At 44.0% G+C, this 24,444-nt stretch overlaps 1 protein-coding gene across 2 annotated transcripts in view; it reads right to left on the bottom strand.

The window, feature by feature from the left end:
• The window catches only part of atf6 (activating transcription factor 6), a 327,399-nt gene extending 306,886 nt beyond the window's left edge, over positions 1–20,513 (bottom strand). For both annotated transcript variants that reach the window (XM_080195966.1, XM_080195967.1), the window contains exon 1: positions 20,127–20,513. In XM_080195966.1, coding sequence (XP_080052092.1) covers positions 20,127–20,208 — 82 coding nt within the window. In that variant the 5' untranslated portion in view covers positions 20,209–20,513. The remainder of the gene's footprint in view (positions 1–20,126) is intronic.
• Between the last annotated feature and the right edge of the window lie 3,931 nt (positions 20,514–24,444).

Genomic DNA, 24,444 nt, shown 5'->3' with positions numbered 1-24,444 from the left:
TTCTGAGATTGTGCTCTCTTAGGTCTTGATCCCCCAAGAGGGAAACATATTCTCAGCATCTACCTGTCAACACCCCTAAAATCTTATATGTTTCTATAAGATCGCATCTCATTCTTCTGAACTCCAGTCACTGTTGATCCAATCTGCTCAGCCTTTGTTCAGAGGACAACTTCTTCATCCCAAGAATTAACCCAATAAGCCTTCTATGAATACAAGTATATCCCCCCTTAAAAAGGAGACAAAAATTATATGCAGTTCTCTGGGTATGGTCTCACCAAAAATCTGTACAGTTGTAACAAGACCTGACTTTTATATATCACCCTTCTTGCATTAAAGACAAACATTCTATTTACCTTGCTCATGACTTGCTGTATGTGCATGCTAAATTTTTATGATTCATGTGCAAGGGCACTCAGATCCCTGAATAATCTCTCTCCATGTAAAATGTATTTTTTTTATTTTGTGGAAGGGCATTTCTAGTTAGCTAATAAGATTGATAGGCAGAATGCAGTCTTTCAGAGGACAAGGAATCAGTGAAGAGTTAAATGATTGTTGGACAAGCCAAAACAAACAACTTACAATGTATGTGAATGCAGTAAGTGAAACATATGCTGATGTCTTAAATGTTTTTCAATGTAAATGAACGCTTTGATCGAGCGAGGATACTGAAAGGTTTGACGGTTAGAGTCAATAATTATAAGCCCTCATAGTAACAGGATATTGCTTCGACTCATTGATCAACAGTTCTGGCGCGCCACAGCAAAAAACCGCACCGACCTCCTCAGAAGGCAAACATGGGGCAAGGCAGACAGAGTACCCTTTGTCATCAAGTATTTCCCCAGAGTGGAGAGGCTATGATATCTTCTCCAGATCCTTGAACATGTCATCGATGAAGACAAACATCTCGCCAAGGTCGTCCCCACACCCCCATTTCCGGCCTTCGAACAACCGCATAATCTCAAACCGACCATTGTCCACAGCAAATTACCCAGCCTTCAGGAGGACAGTGACCATGACACCACACAATCCTGCCACAGCAACCTCTCCAAGACATGCCAGATCATCAACACAGATGCTATTATCTCACGTGAGAACACCATCCACCAGGCACACGGTGCATACCCTTGCAACTCGGCCAACGTTGTCTATCTGATATGCTGCAGGCAAGGGTGTCCCAAGGCATGGTACATTGGGGAGACCATGCAGACATGACGACAACAGATGAATGAACACCACTTGACAATCGCCAGGCCAGCGTGTTCTCTTCCTGTCGGGAAACACTTCAGCAGTCACAGGCATTCAGCCTCTGATCTTCAGGTAAGCACTCTCCCAGGCAGCCTTCACAACACACGACAACGCAGAATCGCTGAGTAGAAACTGACAGCCAAGTTCTGCACACGAGGACTGCCTCAACTGGGATTTTGGGTTCATGTCACACGATCTGTAACCCCCACGACTTGCCTGGGCTTGTAAAATCTCACTCATTTTCCCGGCTGGGGACAATACACATCTCTTTAACCTGTGCTTGGTCCTCTCTCCACTCACATTGTCTGTATCTTTAAGACTTCACTGCCTGTAAAGTCCTGTTGCAAACACAACTCCCACACACCTGAAGAAGTGACACTCCAAAGGCTTGTGCTACCAAATAAACCTATTGGACTTTAATGTAATTTGCTGCGGACAATGGTCGGTTTGAGGTTGTTCGAAGGCCAGAAATGGGGGTGTGGGGATGGCCTTGGCGAGATGTTTGTCTTCATCGATGACATGTTGAAGGATCTGGAGAAGATATCGTACCTTCTCCATTCTGGGGAAGTGCTGGACGACGAAGGGTACTCTGTTTGCCTTGTCCCACGTTTGTCTTCTGAGGAGGTCAGTGCGGTTTTTTGCTGTGGCGCGTCAGAACTGTCGATCAATGAGTCGATGCAATATCCTGTTCCTATGAGGGCTCATAATAAATTATTGACTCTAACCGTCAAACCTTTCAGTATCCTCACTTGACTTCTTAGCGAGTGTGAGTGGGGTGTGAGGAAATACCAAAGATATAAAGTAGAGAAGGAGCACCCTCTGCTGGTAGGGTGGGCAAAATTGACAGCAATGATATTCCCAGACAATTTGAAACAATTTGCATTTATACAATAGTACCTTGATCATAGAAAAACATCACTAGGTGTTTCACAGTACTTTGAGATTGTACAAGAATTGACAATAAGGAAAAAAAACAAATTTGAAGGAGGTGACCAAAAATTTATTCAAAGGTACATTTTATGGATGGTCTTAAAGAAAAATAGAGGTTGAGCTTTGGCCAGAGAATTTCACAGTGCCAGTCCTGGATGGTTGAAGGCCAAGACTGCAGTGAAGCAAGTGGAGAATGCACAAACGGCCAGAGTTGGAAAAACACACAGTTCTTGGGAAGTTCTAAGAGATTTAATGAGATAAAGATCAAGGTTATTTGAAGCACTCATGCTGTGCTTTTAACACAAGGATGGGCGAATGGGCCAGGAACTGGCAAATGGAATTTAATGTCGGCAAGTGCGAGGTGGTCCACTTTGGTAGGAATAATGGTAGGAAGGACTATTACTTATGTGGCGAAAAACTGCAGCAGGCGACGGTGCAGGGGGACCTCGGGGTCCTTGTGCACGAGTCGCAAACACCCAGCCTGCAGGTGCAGCAGGTGGTCAGGAAGGCTAATGGGATGCTGGCCTTCATAGCGAGGGGGATTGAATATAAAAGTAGGGAGGTCGTGCTGCAGCTGTACAGGGCATTGGTGAGGCCGCAGCTGGAGTACTGTGTGCAGTTTTGGGCGCCGCACTTACGCAAGGATATTTTGGCCTTGGAGGGAGTGCAGAGGAGGTTTACTAGGCTGATGCCGGAGTTGAGGGGGTTGAGCTATGAGGAGAGGCTGAATAAACTAGGCTTGTACTCGTTGGAGTTTAGAAGAATGAGGGGAGATCTCATTGAGACGTATAAGATGATGAATGGGATGGATAGGATAGAGGTGGAGAGACTCTTCCCGCTCAGAAAGGACAGTAGGACTAGGGGGCACAGCCTCAAGATAAAGGGGGGGCGGTTTAGAACGGAGTTGAGGAGGAACTTCTTCACTCAAAGGGTGGTGAATCTCTGGAATTCTCTGCCCTTTGAAGTGGTGGAGGCTGCCTCGCTAAATATTTTTAAGACGCGGGTTGATGGGTTTTTGATAAGCGAGGGGATTAAGGGTTATGGGGAGAGGGCGGGAATGTGGAACTGAGCCACGACAGATCAGCCATGATCTTATTGAATGACGGGGCAGGCTCGAGGAGCTAGATGGCCTACTCCTGCTCCTATTTCTTATGTTCTTATGTTCTTAAGTTCTTATGAGAAATTTCCACACAAGGCACTGAGGTACGAGAAATTACTGCATATGAATAAGCAAACGTTGATGGGAAAACAGAAGCTGAAATTTATGGAGTGTGGAAAAATTAGTTACGAGTGCATTGGAATAAGTAAGTCTGGAAGTAACAAAAACATGGTTAAGGGATTCAGTAGCAGTTAGGATGGGACACAGGAGAGCGATGACATATTCAACTGAAAGTTGGTGGGTGATCTTTATAATGAAGAAATTTGAAATTAGAAGCTGTTTTGGGTTGACAAACCACAGATTGCAAACAATTGATTTTAATGCAAGACAGTGGCTAGCAGTAATGGCAATGGCTATACGTAATTGATGATGGCATGGTGGCACAGTGGTTGGCACTGGTGCCTCACAGTTCCAGCCTTGGGTGACTGTGTGGAGTTTCCATGTTCTCCCCACGTCCATTTGGGTTTCCTCTGGTGGTCTGGTTTCTTCCTACAGTCCAAAGATGTGCAGGTTAGGCAGTCTGGCCAAAGCAAATGTGTGGGGTTAGTTAAGTGATCTTTATGAGAGTCGGTGCAGACGCGATGGACCAACAGGCCTGCTCCTGCACTGTAGGGATTTTATGGTTCTCTGACAAACGTACTGAGTTTGTGGCACGGCACAAATGCAATGGCTTTTATCCTCTGTGCTTAAATATTTCACTGTTCTGCAATCCAAATATTGACAAAGTTCCATCCAGCTGAGTTTCTGACTAATGCTGCCACAAAAGTTTTTTTTGCTTGTTACAAGTAGACTTACGTTCACATTAGGTAATGAAGTTACTGTGAAAATCCCTCTAGTCGCCATACTCCGGCACCTGTTCAGGCACATTAAGGAAGAACTTAACATAGTCAATTTACCTCTTTGGACAGTGGGAGGAAACCAGAACACCCGGAGGAAACCCATGCAGACATGGGGAGAACATGCAAAACTCCACACAGACAATGATCCAAGCAGAGAATCAAACCTGGGTCCTGGGGACTGAGAATGCTAATCATTATGTCACCGGGCCACCCTTAAAAACAAAGACAGTTGTGGTTGTTGGACATCAATCATGTCAGTTGTAGGACATCATTGCAGGAGTTCCTCAGGATAGTGCCCAAGATCCAACCATTCATTCAGCAGCTTCATCAATGACATCCCTGCTATCAGAATGTCAGAAACAGTGATGTTTGCTGATAATTGCACAATGTTCAGCAGCATTCATGACTCCTCAGATGCTGCAGCAGTTCATGCCCAAATGCAGCAAGACCTGGACAACATCCAGGCTTGAGCTGACAAGTGGCAGTTGACATCTGCAAGTGCCAGACACTACCAATTTTAACAAGACAAAATCCCAACATCATTGTATCCCCCACTAACAACATTCTGAGGGTTACCACTGACAAAAAAACTGGCCTGGTTTGGCCATCTCCTGTCTTATCATGTTTGGCCTTAGCGGAATTCAGAACCTTTATCATTTTCCATAACTACCTTACATCTTATCAAATTAGGATCGAAATGGTCCCCCCATTGACACTTCTCCACCTACACAGCTTCATTTCCTAAAATTAGGTCCTGTAATGCCCACTCTCTTATCAGATTTTCTACATATTGGCTCAAACAGTTCTCCTGGATGAACTTCAAGAATACCATCTCTAGTGAGCCTTGCAGACCTGTGGCGAGTAACTCATCTCCTGACTCCCTGTCACCATCTATAATGCACAAGTCAGGAGTGTGATAGAATACTCCATTTGCCTGGTTGAGTGCCACTCCAACAATACAAAAGAAGCTAGACAACAGCTATGACAAAGCAGTCCACTCGACTTAATGTGATTTATTCTTGTCATATGTGCTGGTATATATGAAGTTTTATTTCTTGCACACAATACAGACGAAGCATACCATTCATAGAGTACACTGGGGAAAAGGAAAGGAGAGGGTGCATAATGGTGTTGTAGTCATAGTTAGGGTGCAGAGAAAGGTCAACTAAAATATAAAGTCTAATGGAAGGAGCTGTTGAGTCGGTTCGTAAATGATCTCAGGCTTTTATCTCTTCATCCCAATAGAAGAGTGTATATCCAGGGTGAGGATCTTGATTACGCCAATTGTTCTTCTGAGACAGCGGAAGTGTAGAAAGTGTCAATGGTAGGGAGGTTGCTTTGCGTGATGGACTGGATTATGCTCACAACCCTTTGTAATTTCTTGCAGTCTTGGTCAGAGCAGGTGCCACACCAAGCGGTGATACATCCAAAAGGATGCTTTCTATGGTGCATCTTTTAAAATGGTAAGAGTAGTAGCCGACACGCCAAATTTCCTCAGCCTCCTAAAACAATAGGAGGCATCGACGGGCTTTCTTAACTATAACATTGGCATAGAGGGATGAAGACAGATTGTTAGTGATCTGGAAACCGAGAAACTTGAAGCTCTCGACCATTTCCACTTAATTCCCGTTAATGTTGACAGGAGCGTGTCCTACACAAACATTCATTCCTTGCACCACTGATCAACAGTGGCAGTGGTTTGTACCATCTAGAAGATGCACTGCAGGAACTCATCAAGGTTCCTAAAGCAGCACCTTCCAAACTCACAACTGCTGCTTTCTACAAAGGACAAGGGCAAAAGATACCTGGGAACAGCACCACCTGCAAATTCCACTCCAAACCACTCACCATACTGACCTGGAAATATATCACCGTTCCTTCACTGTCGCTGTATCAAAATCATGGAATTCCCTCCCAAACTACACTGTGGCAGTACTTACACCACACGAACCACCACCCTCAAGGGTATTAAGGGATATTGGCAAAGCCAGTGACGCCCACAGGAACTTTGAAAAATAAAATAACCATGGAGAATGGAACTCTACTACTTAAAATGTAAACAACCACTGTAGCAGGGCTGCAATTCAGTGATCAAAGTTTTTCCTTCCAGAGCAAGCTGACATTCTTACCTAACAGATGAATGAGATGTCACAGAACACACCTCGCTCATTACATTTCCACAAGCACCTTCAACGATAAATCTGCAAGCAACAGCAGACCCACAGTTCTCTCACCAGTTCAAAATAAAAGACAAACATTGCAGCCCATTTTCCTCATAGGCCTCCATCCCTCAAATCTGAATCTCACTGCCCATTCCTAAAAGGAATCTAGCTACAGTGAAGGTTAATTTAGTTTATTGTCATATGTATTAGCATACAGTGAAAAGTATTGTTTCTTACGTGCTATACAAAGTATACTGCACATAGAAGGAAAGGAGGGTGCAGAATTTAGTGTTACAGTCGAGGAGTCTTAGATATTTACATCATGGAAACAGGCCTTTCTGCCCACGCTGCCCTTTTTTTAAAAAAAAACAATTAAGCTGGTCCCAATTACCCACATTTGGCCTATATCCCTCGATACCCATCTTACCCATGTAACTATCTAAATGCTTTTTAAAAGAAAATAGTACTCGCCTCTACTACTACCTCTGACAGCTTGTTCCAGACATTCACAACCCTGTGAGAGAAAAAAAACTGCCCCTCTGGACCCTTTTACATTTCTCCCCACACCTTAAACCTATGCCTTCTAGTTTTAGACTCCCCTCCCTTTGGGAATAGATGTTGACTATCTACCTTGTCTATGCTCTTCATTATTTTATAGACTTCTATAAAATCACCGTCAGGCTCCTACGCTCCACAGAAAAAAGTCCTAATCTATCCGGCCTCTCCTTATAACTCAAACCATCATGTCCTGGTAGCATCCTAGTAAATCTTTTCTGCACTTTCTATAATAGTGACCAAAACTGTACACAGTATTCCAAGTGTGGCCTTACCAATGTCTTGTACAACTTCAACAAGACGTCCCAACTCCTGTATTCAATGTTCTGACCCATGAACCCCAGCATACAGAATGCCTTCACCACCACTCTGTCTACCTGTGACTCCACTTTCAAGGAGCTATGAAAGTGGATCTCTTTGTTTTATAACTCTCCCCAATGCCCTACCATTAACTGAATAAGTCCTGCCCTGGTTTGATCGACCAAAATGCATCACCTCGCATTTATCTAAGCTCCATCTGCAATTCATCAGCCCACTGACCCAATTGATCAAGATCCTGTTGCAATCCTAGATAACCTTCTTCACTGTCCACTATGCCACCAATCTTGGTGTCATCTGCAAACTTACTAATCAAGCCTAGTATATTCTCATCCAAATCATTAATATAAATGACAGTAGACCCAGCACCAACCCCTGAGGCACACTGTTGGTCACACGTCTCCAGTCTGAAAAACAACCTTCTACAACAACCTTCTAACAACTTGTTAGAAACCTCTGGTTTCTAGCAAGCCAATTTTGTATCCATTTGGCTATTTCACCATGGATCCCATGAGATTTCATCTTATTCAACAACCTACCATGCGGTACCTTGGCAAAGGCCTTGCTAAAGTCCACGTAGACAACATCAACTGCACTGCCCTCATCAATCTTCTTTGTTGCCCCTTCAAGAAACTCAACCAAATTTGAGAGACATGATTTTCCACTCACAAAGCCATACTGACTGCCCCTATCAGCCCTTGCTTCTCTAAATGTCTGTAGGCCCTGTCTCTCAAAATACCTTCCAACAATTTACCCGCTACAGATGTGAGACTCACTGGCCTGTAGTTCCCAGGCTCTTCTCTGCAGCCCTATTTAAACAAAGGCACAACACTTGCCACCCTCCAATCTTCAGGCACCTCACCTGTGGCTATCGATGATTCAAATATCTCAGCTAGAGGACCCGCAATTTCTTCCCTTGCCTCCCACAATGTCCTGGGATATACTTCATCAGGTCCAAGGGATTTATCTATCTCGATGCGCCTTAAGACTTCCAGCACCTCCTCTTGTCTAATATGCACACTCCTCAAGACATCACTATTTATTTCCCCAAGTTCCCTCACATCCATGCTTTTCTCAACATTGAATTCTGATGAGAAATATTCATTTAGGATCTCACCCAGCTCTTGTGGATCCGCACACAGATGACCTTGTTGATCCTTAAGAGGTCCTACTCTCTCCCTGGTCACTCATTTGGCGTTTATGAATGAAGCTATTTGTTTTGGCAGATAAGGCAAATCCAATCTCGTGATCCCTTTCTGCCCTGAGTCATAGCTAGGATGTTTACAAAGATCAAGTTAATATGAGATAGGTCCATTCGAAAGTCTGATGGCAGTTGCAAAGAAGTTGTTTGAGTCGGCTGGTACTCAATCTCAGACTTTTCTTTCTTTTTCCCGAAGGAAGGTGGAAGAGAGTATGCCTGGGGTCCTTGGTTATGCTGACTGCTTTTCTGAGGCAGTGGGAAGCGTAGACAAGGTCAATGGATGGGAGGCTGGTTTGCAAGATGTATTGGGCTTTGTTCATAACCCTTTGTCATTTCTTGTGGTCTTGGACAGTGCAGGAGTCATACCAAGCTGTGATACAACCAGAAAGAATGCTTTCTATGGTGCATCTGTAAAAGTTGGAGTCATAGCAAAATCATTAACCAGAACTGTTCCTGTAACTGGCACCTTTCCAATCTCCACACAAGATCAACCGTATATTTATAGTTCCATATTTACAATTCTTCCATTTTGAGAATCAAAGTGAAGTTCATTTATGGATTTGTTTTGCAACAATATTAAAACCTTAAATTGGATAATAGCTCTTTCGAGAAAAAAAACTTCCATTCTTGTCGTTAGTACTGCCCTGTTCTACTCATTAACGATGGACGCAATTGCCCTAGCCATTTGAAAATACTACTGTCTGGGAACTCTGAAGCTGGAGTATACTCTAACTTGCATTAAAAACAACTAATATTTATACAGCATGTTTTAAGATTAAATGTCCCAAGGCATTATACAGCAAAGTGGCAGCCACCCACTTAAAAATAGATGGCCAAAAGCTTTGTCAAAAAGAACTCTGAAGCTGGAGTATACTCTAACTTGCATTAAAAACAACTAATATTTATACAGCATATTTTAAGATTAAATGTCCCAAGGCATTATACAGCAAAATTAGGCAGCCACCCACTTAAAAATAGATGGCCAAAAGCTTTGTCAAAAAGAAAGGTTTGAAGAATTAACTTCATGAAGAAATAGAGGTTCGGGGAAGGAATCCCAGAGCTCGAGTTGTGAAAACTTAAAGCCACAAATGGAGCAGGGATTAACATTGGGAATATTCAATGAAGCAGAATTAAATGTGCACATATCTCAGAAGGGTAAACCAGAAGAGGTTACACAGAGATAGGGACAGCTAAAACCACAGAAAATGTTGAAAGAAAGGATAAGAATTTTAAAATCAAGGAGCTAATCAGTCAGCACGGGATGATAAGCGAATGGAACATTGTGCAAGTAAGAAGAGGCAACGAAGCTTTGGATGATCTCAAGTGTGTGGGATGTAGCCAGGAGTGCATTGGAATAGTCAGATCTCAAAGTAGCAAAGGCATGAATGCGATTTTCAACAGCAGATGAGCTGACACAAGGGTGAGGTTGAAAATAAGACATTCCTATAGGTGATTTCACGAATGAAGTCGGAATCTCATTGAGATCAAATATGACACCAAGGTTGAGAACGGACTGGTTTTGTCTCAGACTACTTCCAGGAAGAGGGCCAGAGTTAGGGGCTAGGTAACATGATTTGGTTCAATAATTAACTGGAGGAAACTTTTGCTCATCCAGTATTGGACTTTGGACAAGCAGCCTGACAGTTATACAACAGTGAAGGAATTGAGAGGTGGTGGTGGTGAGATACACTGATGACACAAAGATCTGCAATGGTTTATGCCATCAAAGGGCAGCATATAGATAAGAAATAGGAAGGTGTGAATGATGGGTCCCTAGGAAACAACAGGACTAACTGTGTGAGAACAAAAGAAGAAAAGATGCAAGAGATACTCTGGTACGATAACATCCTACCCACCACCACCTCACTGACAAGACAGACGCAGAAGTGGCAGCACAGTGGTGTAGTTGGGAGGAAAAATTGTCCTGGGAATCCTGGACCCTGTTAAGCTTCATGATATCGGGTCAAACGTGGGCAAGGAAACCTCCTCGTGATTATCACAACATCCCCCCTCAGCTGATAAATCAATACCATGTTGAACACCACTTGGAGGAAATGCGGAGCGTGGAAAAGGTGCCAAATATATGCTGGGTAGGGGACTTCAATGTCCCTCACCAAGAGTGGCTGCAGTATCACTACAGACCGGACTGGCTGGCTCCTGAAGGGATAGCTGCTCGAGTCAGAGATATACAGCACAGTAAAAAGACTCTTCTGGCCATCACATCTGCACCAGCCAGAGACAAACCACCGAACTATTCTGATCCCATTTTCCAGCATTTGGCCCGTAGTCTCATACATCTTGACACTGCGAGCGTGCATCTAAATACTTCTTAAATATTACAAGTGTCTCTGCCTCCACCATCCCTTCAGACAGTCAGTTTCTGCGCATATTCTGTAAACCTCCTGCCCCTTACCTTCAATTTATGCCATCTGAGTCCCATTGATTCCTCCACCAAGGGGAAACATTTCTTCCTGTTTACTCAACCTATGCCCCTCATAACTTTTGTAATTTTTCTAAATCTTAATCATATTCTCTTTCCCCCCTCCTCCACTCCCACCACCACAAACTCCTCTGCTCCAAAAGAACAACCCGAGTCTATCCAATCTCTCTTCATAATTAAAACTCTCCAGCCCAGGAAACATCCTAGTAAAACTCCTCTACATTCTTTCCAATTGCTATCACATCCCTTTTATAAAGTGGATTCCAGAACTGTACACAAAACTCTGGCTGTGGCCTAACCAACATTTGATATAGTTCCAGCATAACCTCCCTGCTTTTAAACTCAATGCCTGGGCTAATAAAAGCCAGTATACTATATATCTCCTTAACCACTTCATCCACCTGTCCTGCTACCTTCAGGGATGGTGTGCATGCACACCAAGGTCTCACTGTTCCTGTTTCCCAGGTTCCTGTCGTTTATCATGTATTCCCTGACTTGCTTGTCCAGCCCAAATACATCATCTCACACTTCATTGGATTGAATTCCATTTGTCACTCAGACAGACAATCTGACCAGCCCACCTATATGTCATCTTGTAATCTCAGGCTACCCTCCTTAATATTTATCACCCTGCCAATGAACTGGGACTGCAACAGGTAGTGTGGGAACCAATAAGAGGGGAAAAAACATACTTGACTTCATCTTCACCAACTTGCCTGCTGCGGATGCTTCTTCCATGACCGTAGGGGTGACCACTGCACAGTCCTCATGGAGACAAAGTCCCATCTTAACAGTGAGGATATCCTCCATCGTGTTCTGTGGCATTACCATCATGCTAAATGAGACAGACTTTGAGCAGATTTAGCATTGCAAGGCTGGGCACCCATGAGGTGGGCCATCATCAGCAGCAGAATTGAACTCAACCACAATATCTAACCTCATCTTCCAGGATACCCCCACTCTACCATTACCATCAGGCCAGTGGATCAATCCTAGTTCAAAGAAGAGTGCAAGAGGGAACGCCAGGAGCAATACTAGGCAATTTAAAAAGTGAGGTATTGACCTGGTGAAACTACAGCACAGGATTAGATCTGTTTTAAACAAGATAAGCAGCAAGTAACAGATAGAGCTAAGCGATTCCACAACCAATGAATGAGATCTAAGCTCTGCAGTTCTGTCACATCCAGCCGTGAATGGTGGTGGACAATTAAACTATTCACTGGAGGAAGAGTCTCCACAAATATCCCCATCCTCAATGGTGGAGGAGCCCAGAACAGCAGCGCAAAAAAAAAGGACTTAAGCATTGGCAACAATCTTCAGCTGGAAGTGCCAAGTAGATGATCCATCTCGGCCTTCTCCAGATGTCCCCAGCATCATAGATGTCAGTCTTCAGCCAATTTGTTCCACTCCATTTGATGGGAAGCAGCTGCTGAAGGCACTGGAGACTGAAAGGCGATGAGCTCTGACAATATTCTTGAAAACTTGTACTCCACACTTGCAGCAACCCTAGTGAAGCTAGAGGTACAGCGACAATATCAGCATCCACTCAACAATGTGGAACATTGTATGTCCTGTACACACAAAAAAAAAAGACATATCCAACCCATCAGTCTACTCGTGATAATCAGTAAAATTATGGAAGGGGTCATTCACAGTGCTATCATTAAGCATCTGCTCATTGACCCAAGTGTAACCCAAACTGAGTGCCTTTCAGCTCCTGACCTCGTTGAAGCCTTGGTTCAAACATGGACAAAAGGAGGTGAATGCCAGGAGTAAGGTGAGAGTGATTATATTTGACAAAAGACCATAAGACATGGGAGCAGGGTTAGGCCACTTGGCCCATCTAGTCTGCTTTGCCATTCGATCATGGGTGATATTTTTCTCATCCCCATAAACCCCTGATCCCCTTATCAATCAAGAACCTCTGTCTTAAAGACACTCAATGACCTGACCTCCACAGCCTTCTGCGAAGAGTTCCACAGATTCACCACTCTCTGGCTGAAGAAATTCTTCCTCAAATCGGTTTTAAACGATTGTCACTTCAGTCGGAGGTCGTGCCTTCTGGTTCTAGTTTTTCCTACTCGTGGAAACATCCTCTCCATGCCCACTCTATCCAGGCCTCGCAGTATCCTGTAAGTTTCAATCAGATCCCCCCTCATCCTTCTAAACTCCAACAAGTACAGATCCAGAGTCCTCTATCGCTCCTCATATGACACTCTCTTCATTCCAGGAATCAGTCTTGTAAACCTCCTCCAGACCCTTTCCAAAACCAGCGTATCCTCCCTTAGATACAGGGACCAAAACTGCTCACAATACTTCAAAATCAAGGCAGCATTTGACTAAGTATGGCATTGAGATGTCACAACAAATCTGCAGTCAGGGGGACAGTCCTCCATGGTTGGAGTCATAACTGTGACAAAGGGAGATAGTTGTGGCGGTTGGGAGTCAATCAACCTAGCTCCAGGACATCACTGCAGGAATTCCTCCAGGTCGTGTCCCAGACCCCACCATCTTCAGCTACATCACCAATGACTTCCTTCCATTATGACTTCCCACCTTCCCAAAGCCTGTCAACCATCTCCAAGTCACAAGTCAGGAGCATAATGGAATATTCTCCACTTGCTCAGATGAATACAGTTTCCACAACATTCAAGATGCTTGATGTATCCAGGACAAAGTAGCCTACTTGATTGCTACCCCTTCCACAAACATTCACTTCCTCCTTGTACCATCTACAAGATGCACTGAAAGGAACTCACCATGGTTCCTTAGACAGCAACTTCCAAGCTGATAACTACTACCATCGAGAAGGACAAGAGTAGCAGATACCTGGGAATCCCTGCAAGTCACTAACCACCTTGACTTGGAAATATATCACTGTTCCTTCACTGCCACTTGGTTAAAATCTTGGAATTCCCTCCCAAACTGCACCGTGGGTGTACCTGCACCTCAGGGACTGCAGCAATTCATGAAGGCAGCTCACCTCCACCTTGTCAAGGGCAACTAGATATGGGCAATAAATGCTGGCCTAGCCCACATCCCGCAAATGAATTTAAAAAATGAGGACATCAATAAACTTGCAGAGTAGATCAATAACCGGCATATGAAGTTCAAAACAGCAAAGCGTGAGTTATTACATTTGGCAGGAAGAATAAGCAGTTTACTCATGATTTGGAAGGTGCAAGTCTCGATGTGGAACTGGATCAAAGCAATCCTGGACTACAAATACACTGATCACCAAAAACCATGCCACAGGTTAGAAAGGTCATAAAACAATTGAATAAGTTATGCTGAACATTTATCAAACCTTGGTTAAAACTACACTGGACTATTGCATGCAGTGTGATCCCCATGAGAAAAAAAATACTGGAAAGGAAGACTTTCAAGTGTTACCAGATCAGAAACCCCAAGGTATATTGTGAAGTCAGACAAGACCCCAACAATTAGTTATTTGGGCATTAGTACAAGAAAACAAAGAAATTGAGAAAAGTACAACACAAGAACAGGCCCTTCAAGCCTGTGTCAAACATGGTGCCCCAACTAAACTAAAACCTTCTGCCCTTACTCAGTCCATAACACTCTTTTCCCTCCGTATTCATGTACCCATCCAGATGTCAGATATGATGTGTCACTCCATCTGCAATTCCACTGACACACTGGGAAGCTTTTATTAAAACAAGCTTGATTTAGCAACAGTGACTATAACAAATGAATTAGCTAAACTTTTAACAACTGAACAACACAAACTAGGCAAGATATCATTCTTAACTGCTAACCCCTTTTTCCGAATTCCAATTCAAGCAATATTCCTCTTATTGACTTAAGCACTCTCTTTTAAAATTAGTCAGCAAAACACAAGCTTACTCACTTGTCTCAGGTTAACAGTCCTAGAGTTCTGAGGCATTTTTAGAACAAGAGAGAAACACTGCTTCCTTCTGGCAGTCCAGGCAGCAAATTGCAAGTTTTTAAAAATTAAATATAAACTGTGTTTTTCCCTATAAGCTTAGCTGCTCCCATTAAGCACATGACCATGTCCTATCAACCTCATCAAAACTCTACTCTTAAATCCCAGGGGAAACCTAAGTGAACACAAATTTATCAGCTCAGCTTAAAAACAAACACCCCAGGTACTTAACCTGTTTTTCAGCTACCAATCTAAAAGATGTCAAGAGACAAATCAGCATCTTGCAAGTCAGACTTGATTTCTAAACATCACCCTTAGAAGAACATGATGTACATACATTATTTAAAAGGCACAGTATCATCACACAAGGATGATACAAAAAAAAATGTGCGAGCATGTCTCTCAGGAAAGCATTCATAGGCTGGGTACTTCTCTCTTGAAGAGATGAAGACTGAGGGGTGACTTAATTGAGATTTTAAAGTGATGAAATGTTTTGAGAGAGTGGATATCGGGAGAATGTTTCCTCTTGTAAGCAAGTACGTAACTCAAAATCACCAGTACAAACTAGTCACCAAGAAATCCAATCAGGAATTCAGAAGGAACTTCCTTACCCAAAAAGTGGTAAAAATGGGGAACTTGCAACTATGGAGTGATTGAAGTGAATATTATACACGCTTTTAGGGTTAAGTAGAACAAGCATATAAGGGAGAAGGGAATAGATAGTAACAGCGTAGATGAGGAAAGATGGAGAATCCAAGGGAGCACAAACACAAACATGGGCTGGCTGGGTCGAATGGTCTGTTTCTGCGCCATACATCTCATGTAATCCGATGTAAGATTTGCATTTGGGCAGTTCAACCTCCTAAGACACTTCATGCAAGCATTCACATAAAGCACTGTCACCATGTCACATCAGGAGATTTTAGGACAGGTGGGTGAAACCTTGGTCAAAGATGCAGTTGTTAAAAAAGAGAGACTTAGAAAAGTAATCGCACAGCTTAAAGCCTGGGCAGCTGAAGGCACAGCTGTCCAGAGAGGATAACATTCATACAGTGTGAGAGGTTAGACCTCAGCACCAGCATCCCAGTGAGGGTTGCCACTTTAAGAAACTATGTAATCTTGTATTATTGCAAGTCCCACATCCTTGAACAAGCGGCAAGTGTGAAGTCACTCTGCATGGAATAAAACTGCATAGAGTGAGCAGAGACAAAATATAGACTAAAATTACAAACTTAACTCACATGCATGAGATTTAAGTGTAAATATGCATCAAAGGTGACTAATAAATGAGACACATTAGCAAAATGGAAGCCCCCACAGAATTAAAGGGACAGTGACAACACAAACAAAATCACCTCAGAGTCAGAAAACTACACAAAGTCCTGGTGAACAGCTGCTTTTCAGATTTGAGTTAAAAACGCAGTACAGTTACCTGACGCACTTGATGAGGACCAAAGCTTTTTTTGTGTAGATTATGATTTTGACTTGAGAACATGGGCTAAAATTTGAAGTTCGCACATGATAAAACTCAGAAAGGTGAAGGAGAAACTGCTTCCAGTGACAGCAGAGGCAGTAATCAATGGACACAGATTAAAGGCAATATGCAAAAGAACCCAATGAAGTGGGAGAGAAAAAAAAGATGCAGCATTGGGACAATCTGGAGTGCACTGCCTGAAAAGGTAATGGAAGCTTCTAAAAGAGAAATGTGTAACTCTTGAAGACAAAAAATTTACTATGGACTTTGTGAAATGATATGAAGATGCCAGCGTTGGACTGAGTAAGCACAGTAAGAAGTCTCAAAACACTAGGTTAAAGTCCAACAGGTTTATTTGGTAGCACAAGCCACAAACTTTCAGAGCGCTACTCCTTCATCAGGTGAATGGGAGTTCTGTTCATAAAAAGGGCATACAAAGACAAAATCTCAATATACAAAATAATGGTTTGGAATGCAGGTCTTTACAGGTAAGTAAGGACTCATGGTGAGCAATCACCGCAACTATATGATGACATCAACAAGTTCCATCCCACTATCAGACTCAGCATGGACTACTCTCTGGAATCGGTTGCATCTTTGGACGCATGCATCTCCATCAAGGACAGTCACCTCAGCACTTCACTGTACTGCAAGCCCACGGATAACCTCACAATGCTCCACTTATCCAGCTTCCACCCTAAAACACGTTAAAGAAGCCATGCCATACGGGCAAGCCCTCCATATACGCAGGGCCTGTTGCGATGAGAAGGATCACAACACACACCTCCAGACGCAAAAGGTGCCTCATAAAACAGGACATGGCGCTCAACTCATTGATCGACAGTTCCGACACACCACAGTGAAAAACCGCACTGACTTCCTCAGAAGACAAACACGGGACATGGCAGACAGGGTACCCTTCATCGTCCAGTACTTCCTCTCAGTGCAGAAGCTACGACATGTTCTCCAGAACCTTCAACATGTCATCAATGAACACGAAATCTCGCCAAGGCTATCTCCACACCCCCACTTCTTGCCTTCAAACAATCGCACAACCTCAAACAGACCACTGTCTACAGCAAAGTATCCAGCTTTCAAGAGAACAGTGACCACGACACCACATAACCCTGCCACAGTAACCTCTGCAAGACGTGCCAGACCATTGACACGGTGCCATTGTCTCACGTGACAACACCGTCCACCAGGTGATTGGTACACACTCTTGCAACTTGGCCAAAGTTGTCTACCTGATACGCTGCAGGAAATGATGTCCCGAGGCACAGTACATTGGGGAGACTATGCAGACGTTACGACAACAGATGAATGAACACTGCGGTATAATCACCAGGCAGGAATGTTCTCTTCCCGTCGGGAAACACTTGAGCAGTCACGGGCATTCGGCTCTGATCTTCCAGAAAGCGTTCTCCAAGGCAGCCTTCACAACTCACGACAATGCAGAATTGCTGAGCATAAACTGATAGCCAAGTTCCGCACACGAGTACGGCCTCAACCGGGATCTTGGGTTCACGTCACACTATCTGTAACCCCCATGACTTGCCTGGGTTTGCAAAATCTCACTAACTAACCTGGCTGGAGACAATACATACCTCTTTAACCTGTGCTTAATGCTCTCTCTACTCACTTTGTCTGTACTTTTTAAGACTTAATTAAAGACTCAGGGATCAGTGCTGGAATTTTGCTGTTTGTAATATATATGTAAATGATTTGGAGGAAAATATAATTGGATTGATTAGTACGTTTGCAGACAACACACAGGTTGGTGGATTTGTGGATAGCGATGAGGACCATCAGAGGATACAGCAGGATATAGATCAGTTGGAGACTTGGGCAGAGAGCTGGCAGATGGAGTTTAATCTGGACAAATATGAGGTAATGCATTTTGGGAGGTCTAATACAAATAGAAAATATAAAGTAAATGGCAGAATCCTTAAGTGTATTGATAACAAAGGAATCTGGGTGTACAAGTACACAGGTCACTTAAAGTGGCAACGCAGCTGGAAAAGGTAGTCAAGGCGGCATGTGGCATGCTTGCCTTCATCAGCCGGGGCACTGAGTTTAAAAACTGGCAAATCATGTTGCAGCTTTATAGAACCTTAGTTAGGCTCAATTGGAATAGTGTTCAATTCTGCTCGCCACACTATCAGAAGGATGTGGAATGGAAGGCTTTAGCTATGAGGAGAGTTTGGAGAACCTTGGTTTGCTCTCACTGGACGACAGAGGTTGAGGGGAGACCTGAAAGAAGTCTACAAGATTATGAGAGGCATGGACAGAGTGGATAATCAGAAGCTTTTTCCTAGGATGGAAGAGTCACTTACTAGGGGGCATAGGTTTAAGGTGCAAGAGGCAAGGTTTAAAGGAGACGTATGAGGCAGATTGATTTTTTTTTACAGAGTAGTGGATGCCTGGAATTCGTTGCCAGAAGAGGTAGTGGAAGCAAATACGGTCATAACTTTTAAGGAGCATCTTGATAAATACATGACTAGGATGGGAATCGTGGGATATGGTCCCCAGAAGGGGTTTTAGTTAAGTTGGGCAGCATGGTCGGTGCAGGTTTGGAGGGCCAATGGGCCTGTTTCTGTGCTGTAATTTTCTTTGTTCTTTGACTCGCATTCCAACCATTATTTTGTAAATTGAGTTTGTATCTTTGTATGCCATGTTTGTGAACAGAACTCCCATTCACCTGATAAAGGTGCAGCGCTTTGAAAGCTTGTGGCTTGTGCTATCAAATAAACCTGTTAGACTTTAACCTCATGTTATGAGACTTTTTACTTTGAGAAAATGCAGGGAAGGGGGGGATGAATTGATTAACTCTTCCAAAGAGCCACCGCAAACATGATGGGGAAAATTACCTCCTTCTGTGCTGTACCATTCTATGATTCTAAGATTGAACATGGATCCTACGTCTATCGCGCTGGCCTCTTTTAAGGGAAGATACATTACACCAATACACAAAAAAAATTAAAGGAAATCAGAATTGGATCCAGTTCAACACGAATGTCTGTTCAGGGCAGACTGTCATTCTAACCAGAGCTGCCCACAATAACTAGTTGAAAAAAGTAAATTTCCAGTAATCATGGATTGTTCTAAATGGTTCGGGCAAGCACCTATTAAGTTAACTTCAACAAAACACACAAAAAAAATTGCATTTCCATAGTACCACTCAAAACATTAGAATGGAGCACAAAACTGAATGTTTGAAGTGCCGCCACTGTTGAAACAGTGCATTGCAAGTTCCCACAAACTGCAATGAAATAATTAGCAAAGAACATGTTCTCTGAATGTTGGCTGGGGGATAAATATTCACCACAAGTTCCCAACTCTTCAAATAGTTTAACATGAAATTTCTTCACTACTCTTTTTTACCCTCTGAAACTGACCACTGTTTATCAGGTTCTATCTGAAAAAAAGTGGACTGATTCAGGTACAGTAGCTTGGGCACAATATATGATGTAATCAGCACTCGTGTTTGTCAAAGAGGCTGTGGCCTTGATTTCTAACACCCTCGCTACTTATCAACAATTAACAACAGAAACATCTCACAGTCAGCAACTCCTTGAAAGCACAGACTGCAAGTAACGTAGGCATGGATCCCTGAGCAGTCAAGATCAACAAAGTGACATAACCTCGATAAAAAACGATCTAACTCTGATCTGGGCTGACTACTCCCCATTTCTCGTAATCCCTGATCATCAGGCACCGTCCCACATCCTGCCTCACAGCAACTCTCCCGTCCCTGCCTGAAGAACAGGGCCTTGATTCTTGTATCTGGCCTCAACTCATCCCACTGATTCCAGCTCCAGGTTTCGGCCCCTGTGTCCTCATTCCCCAATCAGCCCGATCACCCACCCCTCTCCACACAGGACCCCCGAAAAACTTACCCCAGTCCCGCTCCAGGTCCCAGGACACGCTGCCAATGTCGCTCCTGGGCAGGTTGGAGCACTCGCTCAGCTCGGTGGCCATGTCCGTGTCCCGGCCTCGGCCTCGGCTCTCTCCCGGGTTACTGCCGCCTCTCTCTCTCCCCCGGTGTTATTCTCTCTCTCTCTCTATCCCTGTCTATGTATTTCTTCCTCTATCCCGGTGTTTTTCTCCCTCACTTTTTTTTCCTGTCTCTCTCACTCTATCCTCTTTCTCTCTATTTCTCTATATATCCTATTTCTCTCTCTACCCTGTTTCTATCACTCTATTCTATCTTTTCCTGTCTCTCTATTTCTCCCTCACTCTATCCTATTTCACTGCCGGGTTTTTAATGAGGTTTTTTTCTCCGTCGCGATCAACACGTCTCTTTGGGAATGACGGCGCGCCCGGAGGATCAGAAAGCTCGAAACCGCGCAACCGCACTGACAGAGGCAAAACCTTCAGTGGTGACTCCTTGATGAGTGTAATGTGGAGCTGTTGACTTACTTGCCAAATCAGGCTTTACTCTTCTTGCACACACCAGACTCCTGATGTCGGCAAGGAAAACATCCTCCCTCCCCTGGGAGGCATGGTGGCACAGCGATCACCACTGCTGCCTCACAGCGCCAGGGACCCAGGTTCAATTCCAGCCTCGGGTCACTGTGTGTGTGTGGGTTTTCTCCAGGCGCTCCAGTTCCCTTCCACAGTCCAAAGATGTGTGGGTTAGATTGATTGGCCATGCTAAATTGACCTCGTGTTGGAGGGATTGACAGGGTAAATATGTGGGGTTACAGGTTTGGAGTCTGTTTGGGATTGTGGTTGGTGCAGACTCGATGTGCTAAATGGCCTCCTTCTGCACCTCATCATAGAACCCTACAGTGCAGAAAGAGGCCATTCAGCCCATCGAGTCTGCACTGACCACAACCCACCTAGGCCCTATCCCCATATCCCTACATATTTTACCTGCTAATCCCTCTAACCTAAGCATCCTAGGATACTAAGGGGCAATTTTAGCATGACCAATCAACCTAACCCACACATCTTTGGGACCGTGGGAGGAAACTAGAGCACCCAGAGGAAACCCACACAGACACGAAGAGAATGTGCAAACTCCACACAGACAGTGACCCAAGCCAGGATTCGAAGCCAGGTCCTATGGAGCTGTGAAGCAGCAGTGCTAACCACTGTGCTACCGTGCCGCCCAGGATATAGAAACCTGTAGGATTCCATGATTGAAAGCACATCAGTAGTTTCACAGCAAAGTGGGCTGAAAAGGGACTGGAGTATAAAAATAGAGAAATATTGTTGCAATTGTATTGATTGTTGGTGAGACCATGTTTGGAGAATGATCTCCAGTTTTGGTCTCCTTATTTGAGGAAGGATGTAGTAGCATTGGAGGCAGTTCAGAGAAGGTTCACCAAATTGATTCCAGGGATGAAAGGGTTGACATATGAGGAGAGATTAAACAGTTTGGATTTCTACTCACTGAAAGGATGAGAGGAGATCTGATCAAAGTTCATAATATTTTAAAAAGGATTGATAGAGTAAACGTAGGCCAAATGTTTCCTCTTATGGGGCAACCGAGATCAAGAGATTGCAGTATAGATTGAAAGGTGGTAAATTTAAAACTGACGTGAGGAGAAACAACTTCTCGCAGAGGGTGGTTAATTTGTAGAATTCGCTGCCCCATAGTACAGTGGAGCCTGAATCATAAATGGTTTCAAGAAGGAAGTGTATATTTTTCTGATTAAAAAATGGATCAAAGAGAAAAGGGGAACAGGTAGGTGGATTTGAGACCCATGGGAGATCAGCCATGATCTGATTAAATGGCGGAGCAGGCTCAAAGAGCTGAATTGCCTACATTTGCTCCTAATTTCTATGTTCCTGTGTTCTTGTTGGTCTTCCCATGAAAACAAATCATGAACACGTCTGAAATCCTGTAAACCCCACCAAAGAACACTCCACATCCTACAACTGATCACCGCCCTGCGTCTCAATGACACACCTTTTGGCTGACTACAACCATCTCCAAACACAAATGCATGCTGGCACAGTGGTTCACACTGCTGCCTCAGAGCACCAGGGATCCGGGTTCAATTCTGGCCATTGGTGACTGTCTGTGTGGAGAGTTTGCACATTCTTCCCATGCATGCGTGGGTTTCCTCTGGCTGCTCTGATTTCCTCCTACAGTTTTATGGAGGTAGAACAGGGAAGTGGGCCAAGGTAGATTGCTCTTTCAGAGAGTGGGTGCAGACTTGATGGGTCAAATGGCCTCCTTCTGACCTAAAGGGATGCTACAGATTCTGTAACTGACCCAGGTTCCAGGCGTCAACTTGCCATGGAAAATCTGGGTGACTCTCAACCACTTGAGGGCAGATAAGATTTGGCTACCTGCTCGACCAATGGAATGTGAGGAAAGGCTCCAATTCTGACCGTGCTATCAAAAATCAAGTCCTGCCTTCATATTGAGGATACCATCTTCCATATTGTATGGCTATGTTACAGAGCTAAATGTGATAGATTTGGAAGAGTTCTAGCAAATCGATGAGGCAACTGAGTCATCAGCAAGAGCAGATTGTATTCAACCACAATCTGTAACCTTATGGTCGTACATATCCCCTGACCTGGCCATTATCATGGAGCATATTGGTCCCCACGCATACTAGGAGCAGCACCAGCCATACTTAAAAAATGAGTGAAGCTGCAATCCAGTACTACTTGAATGCCAAGCAGCAAAAGCAGCATGCAATAGACAGAGCTAAATGATCCCATAACCAACAGATCACATCAAAGCTCTGCGATCCTGATATTTCTAATCATGAAATAACTCATTGAAGGAGGAGATTCCACAAATATCCCCATCGTCAATGATGAGAGAGCTCAGCCCATCAATGCAAAAGACAAGGCTGGAGCATTTGCAATTATCTTCAACCAGAACTGACAGGTTGATGGTCCATTTTGGCTTCCTCTTAAGGTTTGCAGCTTCACAAATACCAGTCTTCAGCCAATTTAATTCACTCCATATGATATCAAGAATCGGCTAAAGGCATTGGATACTGGAAAGGCTATTGGCCTGACAGCACTCTGGTAATAGCCCTGAAGATTTGTGCTTCAGAACTAGCCATGCCCCGAGCCAATCTTTTCCAGTATAGCTACAACACCAGCATCTACACAACAGTGTTGTAAATTGCCCGGGTATGGGCAAAAAAACAGGACAAATCCAATACAGCCAAACACCATCAATCTACCCTCAATTATCAGCAAAGTGATAGTGGATATCATCAATAGTACTATTCAGCAGCACTTAATCAGCAATAATCTGATCACTGATACTCAGTTTGTGTTCAATTAGGGCCACAAAGATTCTGACCTCATTATAACCTTGAGCCAAACATGGATAAAAGAGCTGAACTGAATAGGTGAAGTGAGATTAATCACCCTTGGCATCAAGGAGCCCAAGCTAAACTAAATTCATTGGAAATCAGGAGCAGACTCTGCTGGTTGGAGTCACACCTTACACAAAGAAAGAGAATTGTGATGGTTGGAGGTCAGTCATCTCAGTTCCAGGACATTGAACATAAGAACATAAGAAATAGGAGCAGGAGTAGGCTGAGTAGGCCATCTAGCCCCTCGAGCCTGCCCCGCCATTCAATAAGATCATGGCTGATCTGTCGTGGCTCAGTTCCACTTTCCCGCCCTCTCCCCATAACCCTTAATCCCCTCTCCTATCAAAAACCCATCAACCCGCGTCTTAAAAATATTTAGCGAGGCAGCCTCCACCACTTCAAAGGGCAGAGAATTCCAGAGGTTCACCACCCTTTGAGTGAAGAAGTTCCTCCTCAACTCCGTTCTAAACCGCCCCCCCTTTATCTTGAGGCTGTGCCCCCTAGTCCTACTGTCCTTTCTGAGCGGGAAGAGTCTCTCCACCTCTATCCTATCCATCCCATTCATCATCTTATACGTCTCAATGAGATCTCCCCTCATTCTTCTAAATTCTAACGAGTACAAGTCTAGTTTATTCAGCCTCTCCTCATAGCTCAACCCCGTCAACTCCAGCATCAGCCTAGCAAACCTCCTCTGCACTCCCTCCAAGGCCAAAATATCCTTGCGTAAGTGCGGCGACCAAAACTGCACACAGTACTCCAGCTGCGGCCTCACCAGTGCCCTGTACAGCTGCAGCAAGCCCTCCCTACTTTTATATTCAATCCCCCTCGCTATGAAGGCCAGCATCCCATTCGCCTTCCTGACCACCTGCTGCACCTGCAGGCTGGGTTTTTGCGACTCATGCACAAGGACCCCGAG

This window comes from Carcharhinus amblyrhynchos, chromosome 9 (assembly GCF_965287045.1).
Source record: "Carcharhinus amblyrhynchos chromosome 9, sCarAmb.v2.hapA, whole genome shotgun sequence".
NCBI lineage: Eukaryota > Metazoa > Chordata > Chondrichthyes > Carcharhiniformes > Carcharhinidae > Carcharhinus > Carcharhinus amblyrhynchos.
The sequence above is the reverse complement of the archived record's forward strand: the minus strand, read 5'-3'. Positions and strand labels throughout refer to the sequence as shown.